This window comes from Barbatula barbatula, assembly GCF_947034865.1.
Source record: "Barbatula barbatula genome assembly, chromosome: 20".
Lineage (NCBI taxonomy): Eukaryota > Metazoa > Chordata > Actinopteri > Cypriniformes > Nemacheilidae > Barbatula > Barbatula barbatula.
In genome coordinates this window covers 13,594,737-13,607,612 of record NC_136783.1, presented here as the reverse complement: position 1 = coordinate 13,607,612, position 12,876 = coordinate 13,594,737, and the positions used below count along the sequence as shown (strand labels likewise).

Genomic DNA, 12,876 nt, shown 5'->3' with positions numbered 1-12,876 from the left:
AAATCCTCCCATAAAAATCTTTACCTATAGCCTACTGGAGACTCAGATTGAGCAATGTGAATGGGTGTGGCTTCAGTGCGAACAGCAGGCACGCCCCCAGCGTTTCAGAGCAGAGTCCTGCTTATTTTTCCAAGATTTTGCTAACTTTTATTTACTTGGATGTTTTTTTCTCCATTGAAATTTGCTTGGGTGGTTAATAACACTTTTCTGTTATGTGACAAATTTGGAACACATAATTTAATGTCACTTTACTCCGACTTAAACGTACAGCTGTATTCTCTTAACCCAGAAATCTTTACTTAAGCTGACTTCTCTACTAACTGGTACTCGCATTAAAGTGTAGTTAAGGGTATTTAGCTCTCAAGAAGATGTGTATATAAAAGTTATTAAGATTAACCTATATCTATATGTGTGTATGTTTGGTTGTCTTTTTGTTTGAAGAGAATTTGTCTTTGAGAATTCAGTTACTGTGTGTTCACATAGAGCGCGAATGAGGCGTCAAAACGCACTATTCGCGAGTAGTTTGACGCTTGAACATTTTGTGTTTACTCGCGTCATTCGCGCTATTCGCGCGTGAAATTCGCGTCATTCGCGCTATTCGCGTGTGAAATTCGCGTCATTCGCGCTATTCGCGTCATTCGCGAGTGAAATTTGCTTCACGAAATTCTTTTTACAATTTACCGGATCCTCCGACCTCCTCACTCACTTTCTTCCAAGCAAGATCCTTTTTATTCCTATTTTTATGAACACGTATCATATAGCTCCGGGTGTCCACACACTGAGATGAGCTTGTCCTCCATTTTTTATTTCTGCCTCTGCTCGCTACGTCGTCTACGTCACTACTCGAGCAGGCGCCTGATTGGTTAACGCGGCGCAAATTTTCGCCAAAGTTCAGATTTTTCAACTCGCGCAATACGCGTCATTCGCGCCATTCGCGCCGCCTCTTTCGCGCTATTCGCGCCGCAAGGGCGTCTATCGCGTCTTTGCATTGACTTAACATGTAAATCACTCGCGCTTGACGCCTCATTCGCGCTCTGTGTGAACACACAGTTACAATGAAGGCCTGAATTGCTTTGTAAACTTATAAACCAAGAAATTGACTCAAGGGCAGCAGTGTAAAGTTCTTTTGTCATTTCTCGTTCTGCTTAGCAATCAGACTCTGGTGAGCTTCGAGTACACCCAACAGTGTCTGAAGTTCGACTGGGACATTCGACTCATTCTGACCAAAAGAAGTTCAATCAACATGGAGCTCGTTCGAACGGTAAGATCCGAGTTGACACGTGTTTTTCTTTCGTTCGATCTGTTGGAACCACAGAAAACACCTGTAGGAAACATTTTAGACCTCAAAACCCCCAAAATCTTCCTGTTGTGTACTTGTGACTTAAGACCTCCCAGAATCGAGTTTGTTTGTATTTGATATCCTGGCTTAAACTTAACATTGAAGACTATTAAACTACTTCTTCACTCTAATGACTTCAGCCAAGAGAAAAAATCTTTAAAGGTTTCTAGGAGTGCAATAAATGCATGTGTGAAATGATTATGTAACCGAAAGTTTTGCACTTTGACAACACGCAAACATTCATCGCACAACGTTAACATCTATGGCATTTTATCTAAAAGACCGAAGATGATGAGACTCAATCCACCATGAACCATAACATTCTGCTGCAAGAAAGGCCAGTGAAACAGACCGTGACCAGGTGAGAAGAGATTAAGAAAGGTTTAGATTGTTGTCTTTGAGTTTTGACTATCTACTATTTGATGCATAATAATTCTTTGTGTGACACAGGGAGGCCTTGACATTACTTCTGGATACCTTTTATAATGAAGCTGAATCTTTCCATTTATCAGAGGTAAGCTAAATCAAACTGATACTGTTCATAATAAAGGTAACGTGCTGTCTGTCCTACCAAATGGAATTGCAAATATCACGCTTTTCAAAGACGTTTCTTTCAAACTCGTATTCAATTGATTGGACAAGCAGACAGCCACACACCTAAACTTATATTATTGGTTAAGACAATATTGTTGTCCTTGTTATTGTTAGTGGTTAATTTCTTGAAAAATGAAATTGATCTGCATATAAAGCAAAAAAGGTTCTTCATTTAAAATTTTGAATTTGCACTTTATGCTTTAATCTGGTTTTCTGTCTTTCACAGTCCGAGTTGCCGTTGCATGTGGAGCGGTTAGTTCAGTCAGTAAAGGCCCTGTGCAGCTCTCTAGCAGCTGTCGAGACACCTGACATCACTGCTGCCCTGAACCAGCTGCCAGCGTGCCCCTGTAGACTACAGCCTAAAGTGCAGAAGGTGGTGCCTTTGATTACTTTCTCCTACACAGTCACACGCAATATGAGAAGAGTTTGACATCTGATAAGCATGTATTAACAGGCTGTTCCTCAGAACTGCTGTTTCTTGATGTGTCACTGTTGCAGTTTCTAGTCCCTCAAATGACCAGACATATAATTTTGTGCTTTTCCTAAACCGCTAGCACTTGTAATGTTGCTGAAGATACGTTTCACCCGTGCATGTTTTGTTTCTATTAGAGAAATTTCAGTTTGTGTGTATCACTTTAGTATGCTTGCTTATATGTGTGTGTGTCTGTTTGCTTTCATAGGATGTTAGCGTCTTGGCGAAGAAAGAAAACCGAGGTACGGCACATATACTGTTCTTTTCTACTTTCTGTCACTCTCAGGGAATAGCTTGGATAAACTATATATTCTGTAATGACCACAAAAGTGCATCACTTCCTGGAGGGCATGAAAACAGACTCTTTAAGCACTAGAGTTCTGCTGATACTCACCTCCTACAGTAAACATGATGTGGGGGTCAGAACAGGCCAACTTCTGCTAGTTTTGGGGGTCTACAACCACCACACACACTTAAACTATTCAAAGGTTCAATCGTATGCTTTATTTTTACTCTACACTGTCAGTTTGATCCTCATCTGTATATAAACGCATATATAAAAATTCCAGATGGTATTTTTATTCTGGGGTTGAAGATGACTCCAGGAAGCATCAGTTTAGCATAAACAGACAAGTGAATTGGTGTGACATGAATTTACTTGTTATAAATGAAGATATAAAAGGAAATTGTCTTGTGTTTTTGTGTTTGATGCGGATATTCTGGAAAACCAAAGTGACTTTACATAAAACAGAAATTGAGATTGTGAACATATGGACTATGTTTGCTGTAATTTACAACAACGTATATACTGTCTTGGGAGGTTAAGATCTTTTGGTGCAAGCAAACAGATCCTTTAGTTTTTTCAATCGGTGATACAAAGTGTCATACAGTATGGTTTCTGTTCAAACTAGACTGGTCAGATTTATATCTGTTAAAAATCTTTATCAGTCGATAAAATTGATGAATCAAAGTTGGGGAACAAAGTAGATCTTGGGATTCTAAATGAATGGCAAATGTATGGGGGTCTATGGGTATTGTCAATGTTATTGTGTTGTGATGTGGATGTGTATAAATGTATGGACATGAATTTTTAGTAAGACCGCGAGCGCAGTTTTAAAATCTATATTTGTATTCCGAATGGAAAGTGGTGTTATTAAAGCTTTAGATGGCCAAAGAACCAACTATTTAATACCTTTCAGTAATAATAATAATGTAGGTGAGGGATCTCGTCTCATCCTGAGGGGGTGATTTTGCGATAATGTCCACTGTACATTATCCTACTCCTTACATGGCTATTTGCCAAATAAATGGACCTGAAATATTGATTCAGTTTGGAATTATGTGAGACACATGTATAGTGTTGCAAGAGTCAACTGCTAGCACAATGGATGTCTGACAACGGCCAAATGTAAAGATTGATTGGTGCTCTGTGGGCAAAAAAAGCATTGTGACCCCCTAGTGTTTTTTTCCCATTACAGCAAAAATAGTAGAGAAATTGACCGCAGCCATCTTGGATCTTGTGGAGCTGTACTGTAGCACTTTCAATGCAAATTTCCACACCATGCCACAGAGCAGCAGAGCAACGGCCCCAATACAGGAAGCTGGCATGGTCACCAACGTCCTGTCCTTCAGCGTGTACGCGGCTCATCGCGTTCCAATCACATGGGCTGCCAGGTAATGCTTCCTTCCTCTGGTTCCATCATTCTGTGAAATAAAGATTTCTTCTGTAACGCTTTAAACATTGTGATATGAATGTCATGTAGACCATGAATAGGAGTTGATTGTTAGAGTCATGCGAGTTCACGTTTGCGAAACGTCTTGTTTGTTTTGGAAAGACAAACAGAGATCTGGAATTACAGGTTTTTTGACAAGGCTTTTCGTCATATCATCTTTCTTGCTTGCCTTATTTGGCCTTTTTTTTGTGTACTGGAGTGGCAAGCCAAGTACTAATATGTTAAGGTGCCACGCAAACGTAACTAAATGTTGGATTCTTTGTTTAAATTGTGGGGGCTGTGGAAATGATGAAGCTGTAGGAAAAGTTGACCCTAGTGGAGACCGAAGTAAAGGAATGTGAAACAAACGCAGCTATCCACCAGCTGTTCACTGCTGATCTCCTTCAGTAATCCAGCGTGATTATTCAGCATTATAGTGCTGATAGCAAGGGATCTCTTGAGAATGCCATACCTTATTTTTTTTCCCTTTCCACACCTTTACTAACCCAAAACAGCGCAAACTGAGGCGACTGCTCCCACCATGCAGACCAAACCCTACATTTCACCACACCTCACCCGGCCATTCAGTAATAAAATAATACATCCCTTCCCTCCCCCGCACATGATAGGAATGGTCTCTCCCACCCAGTGACCTGGGCTGATGCTCTTTGTCTCGCTCTGAAACTGATGCTGACTGGGAAACGAGTCATTACAAAGGCGTGTACATGAGAACTGTGTGTGACCTTTGACCTGTGTGGTCCAGGCAGAGGGCAGGCTGGGTACCAGGCACCTGTGTGATGGAGGGCTGAGACTTTTGCGTGCCATCTGGTCCAAGCAATTAGAGTCCCATCAGATGAACACTGAGCATAACCAAAAAGGGACATAGAGCCATGAGTGTTTCGCTACTTGGGTTTTCCTCGCATTTGTATTCCAAACTAGTAACGTTAGCATTTCAATGGCTTGTTGTTCTTTCCTCTCTGGGATTTATTTAGCTTGGGAATGTTTTTTTCTCTTCTATTTGTGTCAGTCTCTAGAGAGTTGATCCCATTTTGGAGTCTCTAAGAGTTTTGTTTGAGGATGAATGATATAATGTTGGATCATTTTGGGATTAGGAGTACAAAGGTGGTCACCGCTATGAACTAACCCAAATACGTGTTTGAGTTTAGTTGGGGCTTGATAGCTAAATCTAAAGGCAAACAGGCATGTAGATGTCAAGGGGATTGTTTGTTTTCTCATGATCAAAGTAATAATTGTGAGGGGTTTCCTTAGGAGTCAAATTGTACGATTTATTTTGGAAGTAATGAGCATATAATGTTTATACCCTTATCTTCAGTTACCTCATATTTTATAGGAAAGTCAGCATTTCATTTTTTATTTTGGTGAACTGTTCCTTTAAATTATAATGACATTTCCTCATACCATTCTAAACTTCTATGACACACTTGTTTTTGTGGAAAACATATAGAGAAATTGTGAAGAATGTACGTATGAGAAAACGGTTCTGCACAGTTTCAACGAATGACTGGAGCCTTAAAGTTTCAAAATGAACAAAAACCCTCTATGAGATGATAAAAGTGATTATTAGTATGAATTATGCATTACATTTTAAGTGGAGGGCATGAAAACAGACTCTTTAAGCACTAGAGTTCTGTTGATACTCACCTCCTACAGTAAACATGATGTGGGGGTCAGAACAGGCCAACTTCTGCAAATCTTTTGTGGCCTACAACCACCACACACACACACACTAAAACGACAAAAAAAGTCAGTCTGGAGAAAAGGTAAATTATGGAAGTTTTGGGTAAACCGTTCCTTTAAGTCATCTTTCAGATGTATTTACTGATCTCTCTCTCTTTCTCTCTGTTTCTCTTCCTCTTCCAAACACAACAGCTATGAAAATTTCTTCCTGTCGTGTTCGCTCACTCATGGTAGTGTGGAGCTCTGTGCCCCCCAGCACACCAGTAAACAGTCGGTCAGCAAATATCTTTTCCACCTGGTGGTTTGGGACCAGAGGTGAGCTTACGCCTGAGCACAATCTCTCTGTTTGTTAAAATAAATGCGTTGTACTTGATGATTACTGGGTCAAGCGCTTACATTTGAATTCATGTTGGATCTTGGTTTGTTTACCCATTACTACAGGCGACAATTTTAAAATAGCTCATCCAATTCGGCTTCCTGTGGCTATTTTTTATAGTCAGACGCCTTGTTGTAGAGTACTGGTATTGTCATAGTATTTTGGTAGACAATGGAAGTTTATTTTCTACATCTTTCTAAACGTGTTTAGGTATGTAGGTGTCTTAAAATAAAACTAGCTTGCGAAAATAAAACAAGCTTGTGTAAATAAAACAATGACTTGCTGTTTGTATTGCATATATTTTATGTACATAAAGGATTTTAAAAAGTCGTTTGAGTTTGCATATCTGACGTTGTTCCGACTGGAATTGCATATTTAATTTTATTTATATTTTTACTTTAAAATACAGAGTTTGCTTCCCCGTCCAGATCAACCAGTTGCCCAGAGAGTCGCTACTGACTGTGACTCTATACGCTACCCCTCTACCGCCGCCTGGAGGGACAGAGGACAAGAGCAAGCAGAAACGCAATATTGAAGCTCTGGGATGGGTCACTATGCCCTTATTTAACTTTAGACAGTAAGCACAGATCTGTCTTTTTCATTATACTAAAATGCATCACTTCCTGGAGGGCATGAAAACAGACTCTTTAAGCACTAGAGTTCTGCTGATACTCACCTCCTACAGTAAACATGTTGTGTTGGTCAGAACAGGCCGACTTCTGCAACTCGTTCGTTGGCCTACAACCACCACACACACTAAAAACAGCACGTCTTTTATGTGTCAGTTCCTCAAAAGAAAAACTATATTGAGAAATTCTGACATCACATATAAATGGGTTTTCATGTTCTGGTTAGGACACTGGCTATATCCTTTAAGAATGACAAGGATAAAATTAGTTTGACACAGCCAAACAGAAATATTTAATGAATCAGCTTCATAGCTAAATAGTTTTAAATCTAGGTCATGTGTCTTTCTCAATTGAATGCAACATTTCAGAAGATGTAGGTGACTTCACACAAAACGCACTTAGATTTGGACTTGACAAGACATAGCTTAACCATTTGTCTGTGGGATCCATATAAAAAATGAACTCTGTGAGCAAAACGTGATATTTATCTTACAAGCAAAGCTAAATATTTGCAAAGTTCATCTTTGTACTTATCCTGTTGCCACTTGTTTTCACGCATCTGTGAGCGGATGTTAGGTGTTGTTTAAGCAAAGCTGTTGTCCTTCTTCCTCAGTATCCTGACGTGTGGGAGGAAGCTGCTCGGTCTTTGGCCTTCAACCCCAGGCAGTGGAAACGCTCGATCCAGCACGCCCAACTTCAGCCAACCAGATAGCGTCATCCTCCAGGTTGGCCTTTTTCTCTTTCACATCATACAGGAAACAGTCTTCTGCTTATCATACTTAATCCGTTACAGTTAGCTCTGACTCACCAATGGTGTACTTAAACACACACACCCTTTTTTCCACACGCAGTCATTTGTCTCATTGTCTGCTTTTATTTTGCCAGATTAGTGTTTTATCAAGGAGGCTGTGACGTGCCAAATAAACCACCATCAGATAAGCCTTCCTGTTTAAAATAGCAATTTTCATATGCACATGCAAGCCAGATGGATTTTGTGCAATAAACGAATAAGTCAAGGATACACACAGATACTTAATGTTTACACCAAGGAAGCCGTTTGTTTTTTATAGGTTAACCCTGTGTACGTGTATGTCTAGATGTGTGATGTTATCGCTGCTGATGTGTCTGACCATATCAAAGGTATATTGTACGGTTAACTTATAACTTTTATGGTAATATGGTTGGGCTGGTGTGTTAGTGGAAATGTAGGGAGGGATTGTTCCTCTGCCTGCAGAAGGTCTTAAAAGTAGGTCAGAGATCTGCAGAGAGTGAGAGAGAGTGAGAGAGATCGAAAATCTCAACTTGAAACCCATCTAAACAGCCCTGGGCAAAACAAAGTGCAAATCGTACAAGTATGGATGCTCCGATCCGATATTTGTATCGGGTATCGGCGTCGATACGTAATAAAATTCTAGATCGGGTATCGGTGCAATTTGTCACCGATACCCCATCTGACATAAAATTTGTGCTAGACGATGTAAAAGTTCATGGAGACACCGGCGCTTAAACACTCTCGTGGCTGTGCTTTGCGCAACGTGCGACATCATACGCTAGCAACGTGCTCTGTACGTAGTGCACGTGAACAAGTGAACATATAGCAGCGAACAGCATAGAGCGATCGCTTTCATTGTTATGGATGGGCAACTGCTGTCCGTTGTTGCGAATAATGGCTTCAGACTCCTTATAAACCACCTGGAGCCGCAGTACGACACGCCGAAGCGTAAATATTTACCTGATATTTCTCTCTACCTGAACTGTACCGAAAAGTCTGCAAACACAAATCCGAAAAAATTAAAGATGTCAATGCGGTAAGTTTTACAACAGATATCTGGAGCTGCGACGTGTCCCCCGTGTCGCTTTTAAGTTTAACCGCACACTGGTTGGATGAGAATTTTGTGCCACAAAATGCCACGTTAAATGCAACAAACATGTGCAGTTTTACTAAGCTAGGGAAGCTAGTGTTTTATTCATCTGTTTCTGTGTTGGATGTTAAATTGTATTTTCTCTAAACTTTAGTTTAGTTAAGTGGACTTTGCTTTAGTGACTAAAGCATTAAAAAGATCTGATTCATGTTATTTTGAATATCTAAAGCAGTAAAGCTATTACTTTTTTTGCTCAATTTCAGCTGCTTTATTGCGAATTGATTTTTAAATTATTTTTGCACTTTCTAAAAAATTAACAGATTTTGTTTCCATTCATTTATACCCGTTTATCAAGCTAGTGAAGCTGTTGTTTTATTCAGCTGCTTGATCTGCACTTTAATTTTGAATGTCTTTTGTCCAAAGATAGTGAACACTTCTGTTTTATTTTTCATTTGTTTTGCACCGGTGCTGGTTCAATAAACTATTTACTAAATTTGTGAATCATTAGTTTGTTATTTAGTTTTACGGGGTCAGGAAATTTATGTTAAGTCGAGCCTGATGTGAAGTAGTTACACACATTTGTTTGTTAATACTAAGCTTGATAACACCACAATTTAAGCACAGCACTGAAATATCACAGTTCTATGTTTATTTTGAATCCGACTATGATTCATTTGCTGCGGTTGCAGAAGCAGTGCAAGAAACCGTGCATGAGTTTGTTTTGGCAAGCACCTGAGCTCTATCCCTACAGTCCTACGTGTGCACCGTCAGTCATCACTTCCTCTACACGCATCTGTGTCTTTACACGTTCAGTCATGACATTTAACCAGTTCTTTGTAAACAGCACCCCACGACTTGTTCTGAATCTGCTCTGTAAAACTTAGTTTCTCAAAAACCGGTCTGGCCTCCATAAAATTCCCACCCCCTGCTCTGGCCTCCCCCATACAGACCCTATTTCTGCTATCTCTGTGTGCCAAGCCAGGCCATGGCAGTGCCAACAGGCCTCTTTTGTACCCGAATGGCACGGCTTTGTCTGAGGGCAGTGGGCTGTGCAGTATTAACAGTGAGCTCAGCCTGGTCCTGTTCCTATTCAGTAGGCTCTGGCGCTTAAGGTGCTGGGGTTATTCAGGTTATTCCGCAAGAGCGTGTATGTGTATTTCCCTTCAGTCATGACCTGCAATCTGCCCGTTCAGCTGCCCCACTGCCAAGATGCATCTGGGTCTTATAGCACATCTGGGGCTCATTAAGGCTCCTGAGTAATGTGCTTGCTCTCTTTAGCTTCTCTTCCTGTCCTGACCGTTACTGCGTTCCTCTCGCTCTGTTTCTTTGACCTAATTCACATTATTTTTTGCACTTCAGTTTTCATTAAATTCTTTGGGGTTGTTTAAGATTTTCACACCTAGCCAAGAAGCAAAAAAAAGTAAGACTACAGTACTTCATTACCTGCCGCTGATGGAGTTAGATCTAATGCAATAAATACTGAAACTGGTAAGTGGTCACTCTCGTGTGCTAGTGAATTCTCACGTATTTAAATTTTAACATGAGGCGCTTCAGGTAAAAGTGGCTTAAAGGGGTGATTTGCTGGAAATGTGTTTTTCTTTGTCTTTGGTAGGTTATAAGTTGCCCATGCATGTCATAGACACATACAATTGCAAAAATGTAAGTGCCAGAACAAAAGATGTATTTTAACTAGAAGTGAATGCTCAACCCAGACCGGCCTGAAACGCCTCGTGTAACCACACGCCGGCGACTCTACGTCAGTTTGTAACACGATTTGACTAAGACCGGCCAAATCCAAGCTTTTAGTAGAAATTAGCGCAACACTGGTTACCTCGACCGAAAGCCTGTGCATTTTCCACATACTATATACTTTAATCACAGGTCAAATTTATTTTCCATTTTTTTCCTCAAAGGCTTTGTTGTTAACATGTTTTGTCTATTAAGATAATCTTTACAAATTGCCACATTTGCTATTTTGAAGCCCAAATACAATCAGCAGAAGTAAACAACTAAGTGAGGTTTTACGGTCGCTCGATAACAACGTCACCACCAACAAGCCTCTGACAACTTTTTCAAACTTTATTAAAAACATGTTCCCAGAGACTAATCCGGGAATGAATCTCCAGCCATGCCTATTAGCAACCGGTGTTTTTAAGACACCCGTACAAATGCATACAAAAATACAGCATCTCTGCGTTTTAAATGGTCCATTTAAAAAAAAGGCATTTCCTGTTTGTTTGGTCATGCGCAGAATCGAATTAGGCTCAAAAATGTATTTAAATAAAATTAAATTTAGTTACCTTTGTATTTAGAAAATTGTTATCTTGCAAACATCAGCTTTCTTGCAATTTTATTGTGTATACTTAAAAAAAACATGCAATGCTGTGTAGACCTTAGGAAATAATACAATGTATTAGTAAAAAAACTACATCTACAAAATGTCTGTTTTTCTACTTTTGTCACTTGTGTATCAATGTTTGTTTTTACAGTAAAACACCACGGCGACGATGCCATACAGCGAAAAGCCCTGTAGAAATGTATTTAGATTCAAATTTGTTGCTTAAATGAATTAAAACATCCTGTTTTGAAGATTTAAGTATATAGGAGCTGTACATCTTCGCCTATTTCCTGCGCAAAGATTATGCTGCCTGGACCATAAGCTAATGGCCACGTGAACTAACGTTCCCCAATGGGTTTTTGTATGCAGTGTAGTGCGTAATAACAATTCCAGATGGTACGTTTGGGGTTACGCTCATGAAACTGATGAGGGACTTTAGTGTTGATCAGCTGTGGTGTGTTCTGCTCTGGTAATGGCTGAAGTGTGATGCTGAGAGGCATTTGGCAATAGAGATTGGACATATGCCCAAGTGTGAAAACGCACCCAGATGTCTGATCATTAAAAAATCTTTTTTCATTGCACCAATATGGTTTCTTGAGTCCACGTGGCTGCAGTTGTGTGCGTTTGATCTCTGGCTTATGTGTTCAGTGGTGTTTCATTTGGCATGTTTGAGGTGAAAGCCTCAACTGTACTCCTCTAGGTCACACGTAGCACATATGGTAGTGAACTTCAATTGCTTCGCGTCACATCTCCAAATGTAATCCTGTGAGATGATGTACCTGTGAAAACTGTTTGTTTTTTATCTTAACCCTTCGAAGGACATTTTTACCAAACACTTTTTGTGTTATCAGGTGGATTTTCCCACTTCTTCATTCGAAGTGCACTTCAGCACCCCCCCTCCTGCAGAGTTCAGTCCACAATACGACATCTCCCGTCTAGACCAAGTCAGCCAGCGGCAGCTACACGATGTCTTGCACAAGAAGTCCCTTTTCTGGTGAGTCGGCTGTCTGACAGAGAGCTTCGGCCATTTCCTTCATTGTCATCTAATTTTGCACTTTGCTTCCTTGTGCAATCCTGACTTCTATATGTATACTAGATGAGTATTTGCTAAGCTTCTATACCTTTTGAAAGCTATTATTTACATGTCATTCTAGCTCGGCCATGGAACAGTAGTATATGAGGTAGATATTGTCTTGCTGTGAACAGATCCTTTGTCATCGGCTAGATAAACCTCCAAGGTTTGGATTGTTTACACTGATAGTTTCGCCATTACGGGATTTAGTTCGGTGGTCATGTGGTCACACTTAAAGGGATAGTTCATCCAAAAATGTTATCATCATTTACTCACGCTCATGTCATTCATACCTGTATAAATGACTTTCTTCCAAATATCTTTCTTGGTGTTCATCGGAACAATGTTAGTCATTTTCAGTTCCGGGACATCATAGACTACCATAGTCATTCAAAATATATTGTTCAACAGAAGTAAAATAATACTATACCATAGTAGGAAAAAAATAGAGGATGATGTCCCAGACCTGAAAATTGCTAACATTTTATCCAAATATCTTTCGATTGTTCATTGGAACAAATACATGTATTCACCCTCAGGTTGTTTCAAACTTTTATACATTACAGATTTTCATTTTTGGATGAACCCTTTATCCCTTTAATTTAGCTATTTACAACCCTTAACTACGAATTTAGCATCAAAGTATTACCGGTCATGTTTATCAGGTATTCATAAAATTAAATTATGCATTGAACACTGATCCTGATAGAAATACAAAAAAGCCCAAATCCTAAATCTTTTATCATTTTATTTTACTGAAGTACAATTTCATTTTCATCTCTGT

General features: G+C 39.7%; 1 protein-coding gene across 2 annotated transcripts in view; it reads left to right on the top strand.

Moving 5' to 3' along the window:
• pik3c2b (phosphatidylinositol-4-phosphate 3-kinase, catalytic subunit type 2 beta) overlaps nt 1-12,876 on the top strand; it is a 37,919-nt gene that overhangs the window by 11,773 nt on the left and 13,270 nt on the right. For both annotated transcript variants that reach the window (XM_079482649.1, XM_079482648.1), the window contains exons 6-15: nt 1,150-1,261; nt 1,621-1,700; nt 1,790-1,853; nt 2,160-2,306; nt 2,614-2,647; nt 3,884-4,079; nt 6,008-6,130; nt 6,601-6,768; nt 7,434-7,545; nt 11,872-12,014. In XM_079482649.1, coding sequence (XP_079338775.1) covers nt 1,150-1,261; nt 1,621-1,700; nt 1,790-1,853; nt 2,160-2,306; nt 2,614-2,647; nt 3,884-4,079; nt 6,008-6,130; nt 6,601-6,768; nt 7,434-7,545; nt 11,872-12,014 — 1,179 coding nt within the window. The remainder of the gene's footprint in view (nt 1-1,149; nt 1,262-1,620; nt 1,701-1,789; nt 1,854-2,159; nt 2,307-2,613; nt 2,648-3,883; nt 4,080-6,007; nt 6,131-6,600; nt 6,769-7,433; nt 7,546-11,871; nt 12,015-12,876) is intronic.